Raw genomic sequence first — 22,448 nt, 5'->3', positions numbered from 1 at the left:
TACTTATATAAGTGCTGACTGGTGTTCTCTGTGTGTGTTCTTCAAACTTCAAAACAATGTCTGTTTAGTCTGGAAAAGCAAGTAAGGCTTAGCACCATGTTGTATAAAATGAACCACTCCTTCTTGCATGGGCAGCAGCAGATGTATTGGACTTCTGATGGTGAAGCAGTGTTCTTGTTTTATTTTACATTCTGTATTTTTACAAGAAGCAGAAAGAGAGAGTGAGCAAGCATCCATCTGCTGCTCTGTTCTCCAGGTACCCCAATGGCTGGGGCTCTGCCAGGGCTGAAGCTGGGAGCCAGGAACTCAGTCCAGGCCTTGCATGTGGGTGGCAGGGACTCAACCCCTTGAGCCATCACTGTTACTTCCTGTTGGCAGGAATGTGGAATACAGGAGCTGGAGCTTGGAATTGAACCCAGACACTCCAGTATGTGATGTGGGCATCCTGGCTGGCAGCCAAGCACTTTAATTTGTGCTTTAAATTTGCCGTGCTAAGAAAGGAATTTAATTAATAAAAGCTGGTTTGGGTGTTGATTTAAATTATTTAGTTTTACTGGTGAACTTAGCATTTTAGGCTAAAAATGTATAGATTTGGATGACTGAGAGAAGTTTTTTTGGCAGGATTTTGCTAATATAATGAAAATGCTGAGAAGCTTGATTCAGGATGGCTACACGGCCTTGTTGGAGCAGCGCTGCCGCAGTGCTGCACAAGCCTTCACGGAGCTGCTGAACGGCTTAGACCCCCAGAAGATAAAGGTGAAGTTCCTGCATCGTGCCTGGCTTACCAGTGCGGCTGCCCTGCAGCTGTAGAAGAGATAAAGGCTGTAACTTGTATTCACGTGGGTGTCTTCAAAAACATCATGGAAGATGCCCATGAAAAAGCTGTGGGTGGGCTTCAGAATGCTTTGTACCAGAATAAGCTGCTGCTTATTTTTTGTTTTCAAGTTTCTTTATTTGAAAGAGAGACACTGAGATAGACTGAAAGAGAAAGCTATCCTACCCACAATTACACTCTCCAGATGTCCAAAACAGCTGGGGCTGGGCAAGGCTGAAGCTGGGAGCTATAAACTCCATCTGGGTCTCCTGTCTGCATGGCAGGGGATAACTGAGTTAGCGCCTGCTACTTCCCAGGGTTTGCATTAGCAGGAAGCTGGAATCAGGAGCAGAGATAGGTCTTGACCCCAGGCATTCCAGTATGAATTGGAAGCATCCTGAACAGTACCTTAACCACCTCACCAAATGCCTGCTCCTAAACTTATTTTTTAAAGATTTATTTATTTATTATTATAAAGATGTATTTATTTATTTGAAAGAGTTACACAGAGAGGGAGAGGTCTTCTATCCGCTTGTTCACTCCCCAAATGGCCACAATGGCCAGGGCTGGGCCAAGCTGAAGCCAGAAGCCAATAGTTTCTTCTGGGTCTGCCACATGGGTGGCAGGGGCCCAAGTCCTTGTGCCATCCTCCTCTGCTTTCCCAGGCCATTATCAGGGAGCTGGATCAGAAGTGGAGCAGCCGGGACTGAGCCAGGGCTTACATGGGTGATTTAACCTGCTGCACCACAATGCCAGCCACTTCCTAAATTTATTTTTTAGTTCCTTTTCCACAGCCTTTCAGGTCTCTCTAAGATTAGATGAATTTCCTCCAGGTTGTGGGAAGCAAGTAATATGCCAATTCAAACATCACAGTCACACTCAATTTATGATCAGTGTTTATACTCCTGTTAACTCTAGTTTGAGCTCATCAGAACTGTTATTTTTCTTTATTAACATATTTAATCACAGAATTAGAGTCACTTTAATCACATCTTTTCTTCCAGAAAATTTTAGCAAAGTACGTAAATAGCTTAGGCAAGGTTATAAGAAAGCATGTCTTTTAAAAAAAATTTTTTTAAAGATTTTATTTATTTGAAAGGCAGAGTTACAGAGAGTCAGAAGCAGAGAGAGAGAGAGAAAGGAAGGGAGGAAGGGAGGGAGGGTGGGAGGGAGGGTGGGTCTTCTATCTACTGGTTCACTCCCCAGATGACTGCAATGGCCGGAGATGTGCCAATCCGAAGCCAGGAGCGAGGAGCTTCTTCCAGGTCTCCCATGTGGGTGTAGGGGCCCAAAAACTTGGGCCATCTTCTACTGCTCTCCCAGGCCACAGCAGAGAGCTACATTGGAAATGGAGCAGCTGGTACTCGAACTGGCGCCCATATGGGATGCCAGCACTGCAGGCAGTGGCTTTACCCGCTATGCCACAGCGCGGGCCTCAAGCATATGACTTAATCTATTACTCTTACCCACGTTCATGCAAAAGAATGATTTTGCTTAAAAATTATTCTAATTTATCATGAACCATGCCCCAAGAAACTCTGGATTCTGTTGTATTAGAAATACTCAGTATAATATAACAACTTAGTTTTGTAAAATATCTGTTTTTTTTTTTTTTTTTTTTTTTGACAGAGTTATAGACAGAGAGACAGAGAGAAAGGTCTTCCTTCCGTTGGTTCACTCCCCAAATGGCCGCTGTGGCCAGCGCTGCGCTGATCCAAAGCCAGGAGCCAGGTGCTTCTTCCTGGTCTCCCATGCAGGTGCAGGGGCCCAAGGACTTGGGTCATCCTCCACTGGCCTCCCAGGCCACAGCAGAGAGCTGGACTGGAAGTGAAGCAAGCAGGACTAGAACCCAGTGCCCATATGGGATGCTGGCGCCGCAGGCGGAGGATTAACCAAGTGAGCCACGGCGCTGGCCACAAATATATGTTCTTTTTTAAAAATTTTTTTAGGTTCATATTTTATTTGAAAGGCAGAGTTAAAGAGAGAGTGGGAGAGATCTCTCCCTCTGGTTCGCTGGTTTACTGGATCGCTGGTTCATTGCCCAAATGGATGCAACCAGGGCTGGGCTAGGCTGAAGCCAGGAGCCAGGAGGTTCTTCTGTGTCTCCTATGTGTGTGCAGGGAACCAAGCACTTGGACCATCCCCCACTGCTTTCCCAGGTGCATTAGCGGAGAGCTGCATCAGAAGTCTCTGGTGGCGGCTTAACCTGCCATGCCACGGCATTAGACCTATAAAAATTTTTTTCTAATATTTGACCTTCAGTTCTATCATATTGACTAGTGAGATTTTATTACACTGATTTTCCTGTTATGGCTAGAAGGTTTGTATTATGGAACTTAAGCAGAATTATGTTCACAATTTTTAACTAAGGCATTTTTATTGACAGCAATTGAATCTGGCCATGATTAACTATGTCTTAGTAGTCTATGGACTTGCCATTTCTCTCCTTGGAATAGGACAGCCTGAGGTAAGATGTGTAACAGAGGTAATAAGCAATTAAAATATGACTTTGAGTTTGTAAGATATATAGTAATTATCTGTGCTTTCTTGATAGTCTGAAATAGTTAAGTTTAAATTTGAGACAGATGTGGGGGCAAGAAGAACCAACACAACTGCTGGTACTGGGCCAGGCTAAAGCTGGGAGGCGGAACTCAACCCAGGCTTCCAGTGTGGATGGCAAGGATGCACCCTCCTGAGCCATTTCCCACAGCCTTTGGAGATCTGCATTAGCAAGAAGCCAGGAATCTAACTCAGGCACTCCAGGATGGAACGCAGGCATCTCAGCTGACGTCTTCACTGACCAATTACCCATCCCTAGTTTGTGAAGTTTATTTTCCCTTAGATTTAATTTGGTTTCCTGTTGGAAAAAGGCTATCCCAGGCAACCAGTGGGAATCTACTTTATATTTGTGTAACAAGTGAAGAATGGAATATATATATATATATATATATGAAAGATTTACAAGCATAATGTTGAAGAAAAATTGCAGGGTGAGAACATAAACGTTATTATCCCACTTAGTACAATCTGGAAAACATATAAGCTAGTACCGTACATTGTTTGTGAATGTACATCTTGCAGAATAAAAAAATTGGATTATCCCTACATCAAATTAAGATACTGGCTAAATTTAATGATAGAAGTAGGGAATGGGCCTGGGGATGTTAATAGAGGACAGCTTTGTGTTGCTCTGTTTTATTAGAAAAGCAAAAGGAGAAATGATAGTGTTGGTATCAGAGTGCCGGCTAGGGCATACCTGGGTGTTTGATTATTTCTGGTGTGCAGGCTGCTCATCACTGCACGCGGTTTGTTGTTTTGGGTCTGAGCACCCTTCATTTCCACTGCTCCTGCTCTCTTGGAACATGTGTATAACACTGGGTGTTATAACTCTGCTCTCCATGGTTATTTTTTCTATAAATGTTTAAATGCTCTAAAAAGACCACAGATATACTACATCCTTCTACCAATGTAAGTTCCAAGCCTTGCTGGCTACATGATTAATTAACCACAGAGTGCTGCCTAACGGGGATCTAAGTTTTCCCTTGTGAGGTCCGCAATGGCAGGGGTTTGTTTTTTATGTTCTTGGTGTGACAGATGAATGTCTTCCGTTAATGCCTAATTCTGTATTCCAATAGGTTGCTGAAAACAGGTTTTTGTTATTTTAATTTTGTTCTTGGCAGGACAATAATGACATCTTTTTTTTTTCCCTTATGGGAGTTGAATAAATAGCAATTACGTTTATGATTTACTGGAAAATGGTGAAGCTTTTTTTTTTTTTAACAAAAAAAAGAGAAAACATCTATTTATTTGAGAGACAGAGTACAGACAGAGGGAGACACAGAGAGAGATGTGTTCCATCTGCTGGTTCACTCCCCAAATGGCTGCAAGGGCGATCTGAACCCAGGAGCCAGGAGCTTCTTTTGGGTCTCCCGTGTGGGTGCCGGGGCCCAAGCACTTGCCATCTTCCACTGCTTTCCCTGCCATAATAGTAGGGAGCTGAATCAGCAGGGACTGGAACTGGCACCCATATGTGATACCAGCACCGCAGGCAGAAGCTTAACCTACTGTGGCACAGCCCTGGCCCAGTGGTGAAACTTTCTTTAAAAACAAAAACAAAACAAATAAACAAAAAAAACCACCCAAATAGGTATGGTAGAATTTAGTTGTTTAAAAGGATTTCATCAGAGTGGTCCCTTAAGAAAGCGCTGTGTTTACCCCAACTTAGTCCTTGCTTTAAACATTTTTGGAATTCCTTCTTTGGAACTGGTGTGTTTTCATAGTGACATTTCCTTTTCCACTCACAATGTGTTACTAGTTATTTCTTAAATCTAAGTATCTTTTAGATTTCTTCCAAAAACAAAACTCATTCAACGAATACAGGTTTCTGGTTGTTGAGAATATTTAAAAGAATGTATCCTAACATGTTAATTTTTGCTAAAGGACTTTTTTTAATGATAGAGTTTTCATCTGTTTTATGCCACAAAACGTTGTGCCAACATCAGAATGCCAACTTTTTCAAGGGAGCAACATTTACTAAGATATATATTATAGTGTGTTTGACCAAAATCAGTCTTTTTTTAAAAAAACATGAATTCTCATCTCTTAGTACCAGCCAGACATATCTTTCATTGTCTGATGTGTTAAGCAGGGTTGGTTTGGATGTGTCTTCAGTGCCCATGTTATCAGAAATTCATACAATTTCTAAGAAAATGAAGTGCAAAAGGTGTACCTTTTCCATCAGAATTTTTGCGTATATGTGGTTGTCTTTAATATTATACAAGATGTATGAACCTGCAGATAAAATCTGTGCCAGTGTTTCCCTTTTCGTGGAAATGATCATTGTTCTCACTGTTACTGAAGGAATTATCTGAAGCTGAAAACCAGTTTAAGAGGATTATCGAACACTATCCCAATGAGGGACTCGATTGCCTGGCCTACTGCGGAATTGGAAAAGTGTATTTGAAAAAAAACAGGTTAGTGGAAATGACATTATTGTAATTTCTACCTGATCATTGATGATTCCTTTTCTGGAACTATTTCAAATCTTCTCTGTTATACACTGCTATAATTGCTGTTTTCTTTGAAAAATTTCAGTATCCATCTTAATTTTTAAAAAAGATTTCTTTATTTGAAAAGCTGAAATACAGAGAGAAAGGGAGATCTTCCATCCGCTGGTTCACTCCTCAAATGTCCTTAATAGCCAGGGCTGGGCCAGGCTGAAGCCAGGAGCTTCTTTCTGGTCTCCCTCTTGGGTTCAGGGTCCCAAGCACTTGGACTGTCCTCCACAGCTTTCTCAGGCCACTAGCAGGGAGCTGGATTGGAAATGGAGCAGCCAGGATTCAAACCGGCACCCATATGGGATGCTGACACTGCAGGCGGAAACAGAACCTTCTATGCCACAGCACTGGTCCCTCAATATTAATTATTAATGTAAGACCAATCCATGCTGTTCCTGTGTCTTCTAATTTTAATTCTGGTAAGAAAGTCAATAAAAGAGTAACCTCCTAGAAAGGACTTAGTTTTCTTTACTATGTGTTATCTGTAAATAGTGACTGAATGAATATAAATTAATATTTCAAAGGTCTCTAAACTTTTTTGATTAAATATCTATTTCTAAAAAACTACATCTGGGGGCCAGCACCGTAGCACAGTAGGTTAATCTTCCACCTGCAGTGCTGGTATCCCATATGGGTGCTGGTTCTAGTCCCAGCTGCTCCTCTCCCAATCCTGCTCTCTGCTATGGCTTGGGAAAGCAGTGGAAGATGGCCCCAGTCCTTGGGCCCCAGCACCCGCATGGGAGATTGGGAGGAAGCTTCTGGCTCCAGGCTTTGGATTGGCACAGCTCCTGCTGTTGCAGCCTTTGGGGGAGTGAACCAATGGAAGGAAGACTCCTCTCTCTGTCTCTTCCTCTTGCTATCTGTAACTCTACCTCTCAAATAAATAAATAAAAAATCTTAAAAAAAAAAAAAAAACTACATCTGTATGAACATGGTTTTAATGAAAGAGAGAGTGTGTGTGTGTGCTGGGAATGCAGTGCAAGTCTTGCACAGAGTGGCAGGGGAACCATCTGCTTCTGGGGTGTGTGTTAGCAGGAGGTTGAGTTGGAAGCAGAATAGCTAGATTTGAAGCAGGCACTCCCAGTGGGGGAGGCACACATACTAAGCAGTAGCCTAACCACTGGGCCAAATGCCTGTTCTGCCAGTTAGATACTTTGTTCTGCTAAAATAATTCACTGCCTTATCGTTGAAGAAAGATGTCAGAATACCTGAGCCTTTTAAAATTTTTACAGCAGAGAAATTTTTAGTGTTGATATCCTAATTAGAGTTTATTAAAATGTAAAGAAGTTCCCTATATGATTAGTTACTAGGAAGGCTGCTATTTCTCTTTAAATCTACGTTAATTAGTGAGGTTAATTAAATTTATAAAAATGAAGCAGCCAAATTGTTCAGGTTCCTGGGTTTTTTCAGATGTATTTATTTATTTATTTGAAAGGCAGAGATATGGTGGGGAGATGGAGTGAGGATGGATAATCTGCTTATTTACTTCCCAAATGGCCACAAGAGCTAGTCTGAGCCAGGCTACAGCCAGGAGCCAGGAGCTCTGTTATAATTGTTGGAAACTTTTGAAATAAGTTGTAGGGCCAGCATCATACTGCAGTGGATTAAGCCTCCACCTGTGACTCCAGCATCCCACATGAGCACCGGTTCAAGTATTGACTGCTTTGCTTCGGATCCAGCTCCCTGCTGATACATCTGGGAAAGTAGCAGATGTAACTTCTGCCACCCATGTGGGAGACCCAAATGGAGTTCTAGGCTCCTGGCCCTGCCCTGCTTCTTGTAGTCATTTGGGGAATGAACCAGTGAAGGAAGATCTCTGTCGCTCTTTTTCTGTCACTCTGCTTTTCACATAAATGAATAAATCTTAAAAAAATAAAAGATGTGACTTAAAGACTAGTATGCACCTACCATAAGTTAGCGTATTGGACAGAGTTGTGTTTAAAATATATTCTGGCCAGCACCGTGGCTCAATAGGCTAATCCTCCACCTGCGGCGCCGGCACCCCAGGTTCTAGTCCCGGTTGGGGCGCCGGATTCTGTCCCGGTTGCTCTTCTTCCCGTCCAGCTCTCTGCTGTGGCCCGGGAGTGCAGTGGAGGATGGCCCAAGTGATTGGGCCCTGTACCCATATGGGAGACCAGGAGAAGCACCTGATTCCTGGCTTCGGGTCAGCGCAATGCGCCGGCCACAGCGGGCCAACTGCAGCGGCCATTGGGGGGTGAACCAACAGAAAAGGAAGACCTTTCTCTCTGTCTCTCTCTCTCTCACTGTCCACTCTGCCTGTTAAAAAAAAAAAAAGATATATTCTATAGCTGCCAGCATGATGCTTTATTTTTAAAAAAATTTTTAGATCTTTATTTATTTGAGAGGTAGAGTTAACAGACAGAGAGACAGAGAAAGATCTCCCCATCTGCTGGTTCACTCCCCAAATGGCTGCGATGACTGGAGCTGAGCTGACCTGAAGCCAAGATCCAGGAGCTTCCTCTGGGTCTCCCAGGTTGCTTCAGGGGCCCATGCACTTGGGGCATCTTCTGTTTTCCCAGGCCATAGCAGAGAGCTGGATTGGAAGAGGAACAGCTGGGACTCGAACTGGCACCCATATGGGATGCCAGTGTTGAAGGCAGAAATTTTACCCACTATGTCACAACAGCAGCCCCAATGCCTTAGTTTTTTTAAAAGGAAATTTAGGTACCTGGAATATTTTTGACCCATTCAGTGATTTGTTGCCTGTACTTCTCCCATAAAATTTGAGATTTGGTGACTTTTGTGGTGAATGAAAATATGTCTAATCTTTAACATCTTTCTTTGTGCTTATGACTTTAGATTCCTAGAAGCCCTGAATCACTTTGAGAAAGCAAAAACCTTGATTTGTCGTCTTCCTGGAGTGTTGACCTGGCCCACGAGTAATGTAGTTATTGAAGAGTCTCAGCCAGAGAAAGTAAAGGTACTGATCTGTTTCTGCAGGGTTTCCTACTAACCATGGAGACCCATCTGCACTAACTGATGGAGGTGGAAGACGCGGGTAGGAGCACTCCATCCCCTGCCCCGAAGTGTATGTTCCTTAAAGACTAGTGGGGATCACTGACACTTGCTGAATGTGTTCCGTTTTCCTGTCACATACCTTCCATGTGTCACTGTTTAATCCTTACAGCAGCCCAAGGAACTGGGTACTGTGATGCTTCCCACCTTACAGGTTCATGTGATTAAGTGTAGCTAGGTTAGGGGATGAATTCGGGTTAAACAGCAGGAAATAATGGAACTGTAACTTGAGGCCCCATTTTCTAACTTCATAGCATTTGTTAAACAGTGTGCTATAGCACCTGTACCTGGAGGAAGGTACATTATTTCATCCCAGTTGCTATAATTATTGAGATAGTACCCGAACTCAGAGGATATGAATTCAGTCTCATATCCATAAGCATAAGGATCCTTTGCTAGATTGGAAAAAACTAAATTATGTATGAATTGACTGAATTCACTTGTGGTGAATTCTCATGTTGTGTTCAGAACTTTACTTTGGTTGAAGTTTTTAAAACCATAGGGAGCAGCTTTTCCAACTCAAGAATAAGGAGAAAAACAATTAAACGATAGGCAAAGGATCTGAATACACATTTCTGCAAAAAAGACATACGTGAATGATGTTCAGTATCATTGACCATCAGGGAAATGCAAATCAAAACCATAGTGAGATATTGCCTCACACCCATCACACTGTTGTGTAGGCAAGGAAGTGGAGAAGTTGGAGCATTCACACGTGCTGGTGGTGGTGTAGGATGGTGTAGCTGCTTTGGAAAACCATCTGGCAGCTCCTACATAGAGCTACTATTTGACTCACTTGAGGGTACACAGAGAAATGAAAACATGTTTTCTCGAGGAAACCTGGGCCTGACAAGCGTAAGGAGGAGAGGTTCGAGAGGCTCCTGAAGGAGGAGGAATCGCAGTATTGGGATTCTGGATGAAGAGGCACTGGGATAACTCTTAATCCTTAAAGGAGGTTTCTAACAGCTATTAAGTATCAGATGAGGTTGGGTGATTGTAACAAGGGCAGGATTTTGATTCTGACTCTCTGAAGTTCTGAAAAAAGTTTTTCTCCAGTCTTTTTTTTTTTTCAGCACATCTTTATACCAATTTCCTTTTAATAGGAAAAACTTTAAAAGCTGTATGCAGTTTGTTCTTGGTTTCAAAATTGAGTCATTCCTATGTTGAAAATATTTTGATTGCAAGGTTACTGAAATCCCAGGCATTTTTCTTGATAAATTAGTTTTTGCAATGGTATCATTCACTATTGTTTATTTTGTTTTAGATGCTGATAGAGAAATTTGTTGAAGAATGCAGGTTCCCTCCAGTGCCTGATGCCATTTGTTGCTATCAGAAGTGCCGTGGATATTCCAAAATCCAGATATACATAACTGATCCTGACTTTAAGGTAAGTAATGAATATACAGTGGCAAATTAATTTGCAAAACTTTCTGAAAATGCTTTCAGAGCAGATTCTTTACCTGGGTATGACCAAGGTCTCCGGCCTGCCCTTTTCTTGGACTTCTGTGGGTCTACATTGTCTCGCTCAGGAACCCAGAGTCGCTGATGTGAGCGCTGAGGGCGGGCTGGTGACCTGAGAAGGCAGCTAGTAGCTCTGCTTCCTCCTCCTAGCCCTGGTTCTGTATAGCCACCTAGTCCTTAGACCTGAGAAGCTAAAGGAGATTACTACCCCTGATTTGTTACAGTTCTGACGGATCATAACATTTGAGTTCAGGAATCATTATAAATTAGGTTTGTGATTACTGAATTAGCCCCTCCACACCTAAATTCAAAACCATGTTTGGCACTTAAGTGAGTGAATAAGTTACTGGTTTGTCTTTAAGAAGATAGTAGCTGCCCACCTTCTCTAGTTAGTACACAGATGAAACAATGTTTATAAAATATTTGTATCCCTCACTGTCTTCATTGTAAAGGATAGTGCAGCTGCAGGCTGTGGAGATGAATGTGTGGGGCAGGCACTGTATTTGCAGCCTGACTTGGACCTCCACAAGGAGACAGAATGTCTAGTCGTGTCTGCCAAGTGAATGCAGCAGTCTCTCTTGGAGTATATACTGTGAGTGTCTATGTGTGTGCTTGTCAACATCCTTAAAATGTGAATTAAAATCTCTTTGAAATGCCAGGGTTTTATACGAATCAGCTGTTGCCAGTACTGTAAAATAGAATTTCACATGAACTGCTGGAAGAAGTTGAAAACAACAACATTTAATGATAAAATTGACAAGGTAAGGCACAATCAAATTGCTTGGAGTTTTTAGTATGCTTGTTGTATATAGATTTTCTTTTCTCCAAGAATCTTCAGAAAGTCTTCAGTGAATATAAATTCCTTCCTGAGCATTCTAGACAAAATTAGGAATCTTTAAATTACAATTTTAATAGTAAAATAGAATAAGTTTTTATTTTACGTAATTATAAAGGCTGTAACCATAATGACCTTTAATAAATCATTTAAACATCTTTTGCATTGAGACTATAGGATCAAAAATTTAAGTTTAAATACCTGATTTTAAAATACAGGTCTTAAGTTACGCACTGAAGATTATGGTCCTTTTTAAAAATTCAGTTCCTCAGTTATACTAACTATATTTGAAAATTTTATTTCTAAGATTTTTTTTGTTGATTTGGAAGGCAGAGATACAGAGATCTTCCAGCTGCTGGTTTACTCTCCAGATGACTGCAATGGTCAGGGTTGTGCCAGGCTGAAGCCAGGATCGCAGAACTCCATCTGGGTCTCCCCTGGAGTGGCAAGGGCCCAAGTACATGGGCCATCTGCTACTTTCCCAGGCACATTAGCAGGGAACTGGATTAGAAGTGGAGCAGCCTGGACATGAACTGGCATTCTGATATGGGATGTTCCATCCTAACCCATTGTGCCACAGCACCAGCCCTGACAATTTTAGTCTTCAAAGAATCTTTTATTTGATCACTCAGAAGTGGTGATGGAGAGTTCAGGTCCCAAAATTTATGTTTTCTGCCAATTTTTATTTTCTACCAAAATTTGATGAAGTGATTTGCACTAAGAAACCAAATTAAATTTTATATTGCCATTTCTTATTAGAGTTTTTCTTATTTTCAAGATAATCATGTCAATCAGCATTAACTAGATACCCTTTGAGAGAAGGCACAATTTTATAATTTATTTGCCTTGATAAAATACTTGTCATCTGTATGTATTCTGGACTTCAGAAAAGGAAACCTTTTGTGTGTGTCCTGCATAGGCTCCTGTAGACCACTGTCCCTGTGGGGAAAAGTAGGTTGATTGTACTAGGTGTCTGTTGGCCATGGAAATTATTCAGGTGTGGTGGGAATAAATTCTTAAACTTTAACACACCCTCTCATTGTAAACTAAGGATAGATTTTAACCAAAAACTGTTGCCATTGAGTCACTTTTGCCATGTTTTTATCTTACTTAAAATTGAGTTTCTCTGGTGGTACACATTCTTCCTTTGTGGTCTCATTAACCATTCCAGGATTTTAAATACCCTCTGTAAATTAGTCAGCTTTCTCTTAGATATGCTGAATTAACAGACACCCCAAATATCCGTGACTTCACAGTGAGAGAGGTTCATTTCTTGCTTTTGTTCCTTGTTCTGAAGGTCTGCAACTGCAGATAATCTTAGATTATGTGTAACAATGTGCAGATTACCTGTTGACCAGGGTTGGGCTGTAGCAGCTCTGTTCTGTGTCCATGGTTTTTGTTTCTTTTCTTTCTTTCTTTTTTTTTTATAGAGTTAGACAGTAAGAGAGAGAGACAGAGAGAAAGGTCTTCCTTCTGTTGGTTCTGCCGCTGTGGCCGGTGCCCTGCGCTGATCTGAAGCCAGGAGCCAGGTGCTTCCTCCTGGTTTCCCGTGCAGGTGCAGGGGCCCAAGTGCTTGGGCCATCCTCCGCTGCCCTCCCGGGCCACAGCAGAGAGCTGGACTGGAAGAGGAGCAACGAGGTCTAGAACCTGGCGCCCATATGGGATGTCAGCGCCACAGGCAGAGGACTAACCAAGTGAGCCACAGCACCGGCCCCATGTTTTTGTTTCTGAATCCAAGTTGCAAAGCAACTTTTACTGGAAACATGTTCCTGTGTCACAGGAAAAAGTTCAATGGCTGGTCATGTAGTGTTTATTTTCTTAACTTTTTTTTTTTTTTTAATTTAGTTGAGACAAAGACAGGCAGACAGCTCCCGTACACTCGCTCAGTCTGCAGATTCCTACAGTGTCTGGGGTACATCATGCTGAAGCTGAGAGACACGAACCCAGGCCCTTGAACCATTGTATCACGTGGCACCAGGCAAGGGCTTGCAGTGCTTTCCTGAAGGTTTAGAGCATATTTTTACCATTCCTGGTGGTGAAAATTGTGTGCCTGTGTAGACTGACATCCCCCACATCCTCCTTCTTTTTCATCAAATAGGACTTTCTACAAGGAATTTGTCTTACCCCTGACTGTGAAGGTATCATTTCTAAGATTATCATCTTCAGCAGTGGCGGTCAAGTTAAATGTGAAGTAAGTAAGCCAATAAAGGAGAAATCTTTTAAAACTGATAACCAAAATATGTACACTTTTTAAAGCATTATTTAAATTCATGGAAGTTGTGTGATTTAGATCTTGTCTTTTTCAGGAAAGAAATGGTTACTTCATCTAAGAAAACATAGGGAATAGTGAATATGAGAATCCTTCCTGAAGTATCCCCAAGTCTTTCATTTCCTATAAGAAAGGGAGACTTCATGTTTCGGTTTTATTGTTTGAACTCTTTGGATAACTTTATTGTTTAATCTTCAGGAACTTGCGGGTCATGACGTGGTGTAGGTTCTTAGGGCGGGGCCGAGTGTCTCAAGGGATTACCTGTAACTTTATTGCACAGGTGCTGCAGGAGTGCTTACTCATGATAATAGTCATAATTTATTGGATCTTCTGCTCACCCATAATTTTGTATAAGGGTTTATTTTATTTATTTCAGAGAGTTAGAGAATCTTCCATCCTCTGCTGGTTCACTCCCCAAATCACTGTGATGGCAGGCAAGGAGCCTATAACTCCATCCCAGTCTCCCACATGGGTGCAGGAGCCCAAGCACTTGGACCATCTTCCTCTGCTTTCCCACGACCATTAGTAAAAAGCTGGATAAGTAAAACAGCTAAGACTTGAACCGGTGCCCCTATGGGTTGCCAGCATTGCAGGTGGCAGCTTAACCAGCTGTGCCACAATACTGGCCCCTACTCTTAATTTTTTGAACTTTTTCCTAAAGTGTGTCTCCTCTCCTGTTCTTCTTAGGGAATTATTTCGCTGAAGCTTTCAGCGTTTTGTCTAGGCCAGATCGTTACTGTTCTCTCTCAATTCAAACATACTGTGCTTTTGAGATACGTGTTGTTCATGGTTTTGTGCTGTATGTTATGGGATTATAAGACAAATTTTGGATGTCTTTCTTTTATTTAAAGTTTGAACACAAGGTCGTAAAAGAAAAGGTTCCTCCAAGACCTATTCTGAAACAGAAATGTTCTAGGTAAGATTTTTAATCACTAGTCAGCAGTTTAATGATGTCTCTTAGAATATAATTCTATTAAATGCAGATTTCTGAATTATGCTGTGTTATAAATAGGCTGTGCCCAAATAAGGATGTTTTAAATGATTTTAATAAAAACTAAAGAGAACTAGCTTAAAATGGTTACAGACCAAAAAGTTGAATTGTTATTTAGTATTCAAATTTGTAAGTAAAATTATGACAGTTGTGTTAAGTCACATGTTTTGTAGGATTTGGCATTTGGTTAAGTTATATATCTTGCTGTCAGTCATTTAATTCCAAAACCATTTTAACTTTTTGTTTCTTCAACAAGTATTTTGAATCAATGACTGTTTCTTACTGTGAAATATCCAGTGTATTCTTTGAATTATTCATTTCTTTATCTTTTTTAAAGATCAAATAATTCCATTTTTTTGGTTCAGCTCCTTGTTTTTTTTTTTTATTCTAAAAAGTGACTCTCTTTCCAAAATCATCTGACCAAGAAAAAGCAAAAGAAAAGATGATCAGAATTATTTGTTAGAAAGAATTAATTATAGCCAAATCAACCAAATTCCTGTGTTGTGAGGTCAATTATGGGGATGTGAAAATATTTCACAATGGGCTCTTTGTTCAAAGTGAAATTGTACACATATATTATTTTATAGAGTCATTCATACTATTCTTGTTCTCTGCAGTAACATACGTGTGGAAGTAGCATCTGTACAATCTATACATTGCATCCTTAATTAGCCATAACTTAATCAGTGAGGCTTTTTTTTTTTTTCATGAAAAAGTGCCCTTATTTTGACTGATGGGCAGTTTATCAACACATTCTTATATCAAACAGAAAATGTAGACCAGGGTCTGACTACAAAGGAAAAGTTCTAACCTATTACTTGGAGAATGGTCTCTATAGTAAGCAAAAGAAAATAGTTCGTTGAGCTTATAACAAAGGTGAGTCATCACTAATCATCAATATTTATCAGCCTAGAGAAGCTAAGACTGAAAGAAGATAAAAAAATGAAGAGGAAGATCCAAAAACAAGAAGCAAAAAAATTAGCGCAAGAAAGAATGGAAGAGGACTTAAGAGAAAGTAATCAACCCAGAAATGAAGAGCCAAAAGGTATGTCAAGGCATGATAAGAAAAATACACTGTTGCTTAAAAGTATACATATAAATGTTCATCTTATTAGGCCTTATATTAGTCATTAGTGAATTGAAAGACAGGCTTCAGTTAGTGGTTGTTTTTTTTAAGATTTATTCTATTTATTTGAAAGGCAGAGTTAGAGAAGGAAGGAGAGACTGAGTGAGAGGTCTTCCATCCACTGATTTACTCCTGAAATGGACACACTATCCAGGACTGGGCCAGGCCAAAGCCAGGAGCCAGGAGCTTCTTCCAGGTCTTCTACGTGGTTGCAGGGGCCCCAGCACTGGGCAGAGCAGCAGAGAGAGTATCTATACATTTTCACTCCACAAATGCCCACAGTAGCCAGATTTGGGCCTGGCCAAAGCTAGGAGCCAGGAACTCTGTCCTTGTTTCCCTTATGAGTAGCAGGAGTCCGAGTACTTGTCTGCTGCCTTCCCAAGGTGCATTAGCAGGATGCTGGATTGGAAAGCAGAATAGCCAGGACTAGAAATGACACTCTGATTTGGGATGCTGGCATTGCAAGCAGAAGCTTAATCTACACCACAACACTGGCCCTTTAGCATCTTTATACTGTTTTCTGTTACTCTGAGAGAGTCCATTGGTGGGAAAGCACTGATGTTAGGAACAGTGCACAGGGTCTCACACTAATCTGAGCAAACTATCTGTTTCCTCGTCTCTGAAGTGCAGTAGGCTTTATAGCTGACCTGCATGTGCTTTTTTGACATTGCTCTGTAAATTCTGCCGTGTGTACGTAAGTGCCCCAGTGAGGAAGGGTAAATTAAGCCGGCGCCGCGGCTCACTAGGCTAATCCTCTGCCTTGCGGCGCCAGCACACCAGGTTCTAGTCCCGGTCGGGGCACTGGATTCTGTCCCGGTTGCCCCTCTTCCAGGCCAGCTCTCTGCTGTGGCCCGGGAGTGCAGTGGAGGATGGCCCAGGTGCTTGGGCCCTGCACCCCATGGGAGACCAGGATAAGTACCTGGCTCCTGCCATCGGATCAGCGCGGTGCGCCGGCTGCAGCACACCAGCCACGGCGGCCATTGGAGGGTGAACCAACGGCAAAAGGAAGACCTTTCTCTCTGTCTCTCTCTCTCGCTGTCCACTCTGCCTGTCAAAAAAAAAAAAAAAAAAAAAGTAGCTACTGATTATCAGAAATAAAGCTGAGTTCAAGGAAGCAGCTCATAGCAGGTACCTTAGAGCTCACCTATCCAGCCTTCTCAAGCCCTGACCAGCGTGGGGACGTCTTACTGGTGATTCTGTTCCCATGTCCCCATAGGCCAGGATGTTTATTACCAGGTTTGAGTTGTGAGTTTTCTGCACTTTCTGCTATTATGGCTGTGTTTACAAACTGAGTATTTTTCACTTGCTGTCCTTATTTTTTATCTAGTACTCTAGCGATATTTCAGAAATTAAGCTATCTTTCCCACTTAAAAAAGTTCAGTGCATGTGTTTTATCTCTGCATGCTTAGTGACTAACCGTATTTATTGAATATAAAACTAAGACAGTCTGTGAGGCTGCATTAGTGTGGTTAAGGGATGTGACCTTACTTCAGAGGAACTAATGTTTCAGATACTGTTAAGCAAATGCTGCAGAATGAAGGGTGTATGTGTTTTTGATATGTTTGGTTTAATGTGAATGTTCACATCTTTTCAAAGATATTATCAAATATTTATATTTTTAATTTAAAGTTTTCTTGAGTTATTTACATAAATCAGGGATGGGGAATGTCCAGGCCACTAAAGGGCCTGGGAAATCATTTGGCCTTGCCAAGGTGCAACTGCAGATGGTTTTTGACATCCAGTAAGTCTGTGGAAGGCTAATTTTTAAGAAGATAATTTTGTGTGCCCACAAATGATGTTATAAATATTTAAATAGCCCTTGGCAGAAAAAAGGTTCCCCATCCCAATGTAAAGCAGCATAGAAATCAGTCATATTTTATTTTATTATGTAATGTTACATTGTTCTAAGTTATATCACTGCAAGTTAGTTCTGTTTATTTTAACTAACCATTGGTATTTATCCTTAGAAACTGTAGACAGTGTTCAGAATTGTCAGTTCCTTGATGACAGAATTCTTCAGTGCATAAAGCAGTACGCAGACAAGATTAAATCTGGGATTTTGAATACATCTAAGCTTCTCAAAGAACTGCTTTCTTGGAAAGTTCTGAGCACAGAAGACTATACAACCTGTTTTTCCAGCAAAAATTTTCTAAATGAAGCGGTGGACTATGTCATTCGTCATTTGATTCAAGAAAAGAATAGAGTAAAGACAAGGATATTTCTGCATGTTTTGAGTGAGCTGAAAGAAGTGGAGCCCAAATTAGCTGCCTGGATCCAGAAGCTTAATGGCTTTGGTATGTCCCTTGGTTTTCTAGAGCAATGTAGTTTAGAGGAAAGAATAACATGGGTCTCTGAATCCTTTTCATTTTCCGGTCATATCACTTGTTACATTAAATTCAGGACTACAAATTTATTTGATTAAAAATTCTGTACACCCCCCCCCCCCACTACCAATTTGTTGATTGTTTTGTAAATAGGTTACATCTTTTTTAAAAGACCTAAGCAAATAAAGATCAGTTAATAAGGAAATCCAGACCTGGTTTATGTTAACTATTTGTAAATCTATGAATTATGTGAGGGCCAGCACCGCGGTTCAATAGGCTAATCCTCTGCCTACGGCGCTGGCACCCTGTGTTCTAGTCCTGGTCGGGGCGCAAGTTCTGTCCCGATTGCTCCTCTTCCAGACCAGCTCTCTGCTGTGGCCCAGGAGTGCAGTGGAGGATGGCCCAGGTCCTTGGGCCCTGCACCCGCATGGGAGACCAGGAGGAAGCACCTGGCTCCTGGCTTTGAATCAGCGCGGTATGCCAGCCGCAACGCCACTTGGGGGGTGAACCAACAGAAAAAGGAAGACCTTTCTCTCTGTCTCTCTCTGCCACTGTCTACTCTGCCTGTCGAAAAAAAAAAAAAATTGAAGCGTGGGCACAGCTTCATGTAAATAGGACACCTAGAGTCTGCCGTCTGTAGGGTGCCTTTTGGGATTGTACAGTACAATAGCTTGATTAGAAAGAAAGAGAACCTCAAATTCAGATTCCTTGAAGAATAATACAGAAGGAAAGAGTGGATAAAAATAATTGCTTAGGCTAGGGCAACCTGTATGTAAAATTAAGTGAAACATACCCACAGTTGGACGAGGCTGTTTTAAATCATAGCATCATACAGCTCTGATGCACAGCTCGGACTTCTGTGGTTTCGGTGGGAGAAGAGAAGGTTGAGGAAAACCCTCCGAGTAGCCCTTTTGCCCAGGGCCATGAGGGACTGCGGAAGGTAGCTGCAGATACAGTGCTTGTCCTACACCAGGTCAGGATGCTTTGGGTACCTACCAGGGATCTGTTTATCTTTGTGACCAGGATGGCAACTGGCCTGGCACAACAGTTGATTCAGTTAGCAGCTGTTTTATTAACGACAAAAGGGAGCCACAGAATAGAGAGCAGGACCTCTCAGTAGCAGGTCAAAGAGAAGGACTCCTGCCCCTGCCAGTCACCCTTCCCTGCCTGAGGTTTTGAGACATGGGGCTGTTAGAATCCTAGGGTTTCAGGTAAGGGACTGGTCAGTTTCTGTGAGAAGAGACAAAGTGAGATGGCATCAAGCTTGCCAGAGTTAGCTAAATAAATACTCCTGGGTTTTTTGTTTGTTTGTTTGTTTGTTTTTTTCTTACAGGCAGAGTTAGACAGTAAAAGAGAGAGCGACAGAGAGAAAGGTCTTCCTTTTTCCGTTGGTTCACCCCCCAATGGCCGCTGCGGCCAGCACACCGCGTTGATCCGAAGCCAGGAGCCAGGTGCTTCTCCCGATATCCCATGCAGGTGCAGGGCCCAAGGACCTGGGCCATCCTGCACTGCACTCCTGGGCCACAGCGGAGAGCTGGACTGGAAGAGGAGCGACCGGAACGGAATCCGGCACCCCGACCAGGGCTAGAACCCAGGGTGCCGGCGCCGCAGGTGGAGGATTAGCCTAGTGAGCTGAAGCGCTGGCTAACGCTCCTGCTTTGAGCATAGATCTCCATGGGTTTGTGGTCCCAGGAAGTGACTCCTAACGGGTGATTGCCACTAGTGTCCATCAGATAAGTGAGTTCTGAAATTACTGCTTACTTCATCTGCTGAAGGAGCAGCTTGTCTGGGTTACGTTACATGGACAAGAGTGCCAGCCACTGTTTAGTCAGGCAGGCAGATGTGAACAGTGTCTTTTGATGTAATGCATATTTATTCTGAAGATTAAAGGCATGATTTTAATAAGTATGTGTGCATACTCTGTAGCTTCTATTTAATGTTGTAAAAGGAGTTCACGTATCTTAATTAGTAAGGCTACTGCTGTAGCCCCGATATAAAACATTTATTTAATAAAAAAAAAAAAAAGCACTTAACAATTTCTGGGATTTTACTTCCCTCTCTCTCATAGAGTCTATACACTGGAGTCATGTTATGTAGTTATGTATATATTTAACATGAGAGAGGCCAGTTTACATGTTTAGCAAAAGATGGAGGGAAAAAGGAAGTAGCAGACCACAAGTGAGAGGATGAGCATTTCAGATCTGCCCACATTCTCCTCACTGACACAGCTCTGATGTGAGCCTCGCGTGGGGAATGCGAATTTGCTTTTCTCATTGGTGGTTCCCTTAAACCTTTTACTGAATTTTCTGTGGCATTCTGGTGTTTAAAGTTGGTAGTTTCTCATGCAGCTTGACCTCTGCAAGCTAACATTTTCAGCTGGAAGAAAGAGCAGTCCAGGGCACTGTGGCCTCCGAGCAGTCTTTATTTAATTGGCTGCTTTGAGCACCCCAGGCCCAGCAAGAGGTGACCGTGCTGTGTTAGAGGTGTGATGGGGAAACTGAGTGAGCTCCTTCTGCTTCTTGGTGGCTGTGTTACTGAGGAGCGTTCACGAGGAGTATGAGGTTGCAGCCACTCTGATTTCTGATTAAATTGGGAATGATGACCACTTTGATTTTTGTAGAGGAGGAGAAGGGGCCATGATAATTTGGGGGGAAAAAAAGAACAGTTCTTGGAGATGTGGTGGGAGTTTACCCATTTCCTCTTGGAAAAAGCATCGGGAAGGTTTTGCATATTATTGATGTTTTGTTATTATAGAGAACATACAGAAATACATTGTAAAATCTTGCTAGCTTGTACTAGTTGGAGTAAAAGTCATTAAGGATTGGTGAAAAAAGTTGTTAGAGTTGTAAAAGAATCTCATGCCATGCTTTCATCTCTAAGACTAATAAAGATAACTCTAATGATGCAAGCTTTTTGGCCCACCTTTTCCAACTAATACAGAAGAATTATTCTAATTAGCTTATCAACATTAAATGGTGTTTCTGAAATACATAATAACCTATGCAGGTCTATTCTCAAGTAGTTAAACATTTTTCCTGAAAATGCAAGCCAACTGCGATGGAACCACTTTCAGAGAAGTGACAGCGACTGGCTTGCAGGGCATTGTCTCCTCTCCTCTGATTGGGGTTCTGTTCTCGTTCCAGGCTTAGACGCCACAGGACCTTTCCTTTCTCGTCACCGCGCATCTCTTAAGGAGCTTGATTTTAGCATCATGACCTTTCTGTGGAGTGAGAAATATGGTCATAAGCTGAAGTCTATAGAGGGAAAGCAACTGGATTACTTCTGCGAGCCCTCAGCATTGAAGGAAGCACGTTGTTTAATATGGCTGCTCGAAGAACACAGAGACAAGTTCCCAGCCCTGCACAGTGCTTTAGATGAATTCTTTGACATAATGGGTATGTGGCCCAGATTTAAATTCATATTGTATTTAGGGGGAAAAAACTTGTGAGTTATCTAGTTTATTTTGAATACTTAACAAAATCAATATTATTATTTGAGAAAAGGTAGAAGTTGACAGTAGTGAGGGTTTTGTTTTTTAATACCGTGAAACCTTCTTACTTTGTTAGCTGAGAGTTAGACATACTCAGGTTTGTTATCCTAGCAACATACCATGCTATTCCCATTTTAGATATTTTGACAGCATCATGGTGAAGATTGCATATTAAATGGATAGAATTTAGTAATTAGAAAGCAGTTTGATTCGTAGTATTCAAGAAAACATTTGCTTGCAGAAATAGGTGACATTTGCACAGTCTGTAACAGATAACACATCTGTTCTAACAGTAAGAGCCTAGGACTGGAGTCAGAAAAGATAGGCTATAGCACGGCTTCCTTAATTCAGTTGATTAAAAACCTTTTGGTTTCACTGCTGGATGTTAAGGACTTCAGAAGTGCTTACGCTGGCCCCTGCCCTCGATGGCCTTGTGTTCCAGAAAAAGGGGATAAGAAGAGTGCGCTAATAACAGTAGTGTGATAGTAAGCTCAGTGAGTGAGGACAGAGAAGGTGCTGAGGGCTTTAAACAAGGGAGACAGCCTGTACTTTCATTCTCTCCGTGAGAGAGGAAAGCCCAGAGCAGAGGCAGAGTCTGCAGTGGGCTGTGAACATAGGTGTGAAAATGTGCAGGTGGGTGTCAAGATACGGGGTGGGGGGAGCCTGTTTGGGCCACACCATGGACTCCAGTTTGGCAAAATAGGCTAACTAGCAGTGAATTTGGCAGTCTCACTTGGATCTTAGTTTCTTCATCATTATAATGAGATGATAAGGAGCCAGTGGTCTGTGTGGTCCTATTTCACTTTGTAATTCTAATATTAAATTCTAAGTTAATTTTACTTTTTAACTTTCTGTACTTCTGATGGTAATCCCTTCCTGCACAACATGTCTGTGTATTGTCAGGAGTTAGACTTCGGTTTCATGGTATTTGTTTTAGAAAAGTGCATTGGAAGCCCCAGCCTTGTACAACGGTGTCATCCATTATCAAGTTCACTTGCAGTGGAAGGAACTGAGGAGTCTGCCTTTGTTCTGTTTCTTATGTCAG

At 41.8% G+C, this 22,448-nt stretch overlaps 1 protein-coding gene across 28 annotated transcripts in view; it reads left to right on the top strand.

The window, feature by feature from the left end:
- TTC3 (tetratricopeptide repeat domain 3) overlaps window positions 1–22,448 on the top strand; it is a 127,103-nt gene that overhangs the window by 51,953 nt on the left and 52,702 nt on the right. For all 28 annotated transcript variants that reach the window (XM_008274871.5, XM_051833619.3, XM_089331420.1 and 25 more), the window contains 11 exons: window positions 622–756; window positions 3,201–3,281; window positions 5,675–5,787; window positions 8,692–8,812; window positions 10,172–10,294; window positions 11,028–11,129; window positions 13,302–13,394; window positions 14,324–14,388; window positions 15,372–15,508; window positions 17,557–17,883; window positions 21,057–21,308. In XM_008274871.5, the coding sequence (XP_008273093.4) occupies window positions 622–756; window positions 3,201–3,281; window positions 5,675–5,787; window positions 8,692–8,812; window positions 10,172–10,294; window positions 11,028–11,129; window positions 13,302–13,394; window positions 14,324–14,388; window positions 15,372–15,508; window positions 17,557–17,883; window positions 21,057–21,308 (1,549 nt within the window). The remainder of the gene's footprint in view (window positions 1–621; window positions 757–3,200; window positions 3,282–5,674; window positions 5,788–8,691; window positions 8,813–10,171; window positions 10,295–11,027; window positions 11,130–13,301; window positions 13,395–14,323; window positions 14,389–15,371; window positions 15,509–17,556; window positions 17,884–21,056; window positions 21,309–22,448) is intronic.

Source organism: Oryctolagus cuniculus, chromosome 4, assembly GCF_051225735.1.
Source record: "Oryctolagus cuniculus isolate XC-2025 breed Fujian yellow rabbit chromosome 4, ASM5122573v1, whole genome shotgun sequence".
NCBI classification, from domain to species: Eukaryota; Metazoa; Chordata; class Mammalia; order Lagomorpha; family Leporidae; genus Oryctolagus; species Oryctolagus cuniculus.
Note: the sequence above shows the minus strand (reverse complement) of the source record. Positions and strands in the feature narration are given on the sequence as shown.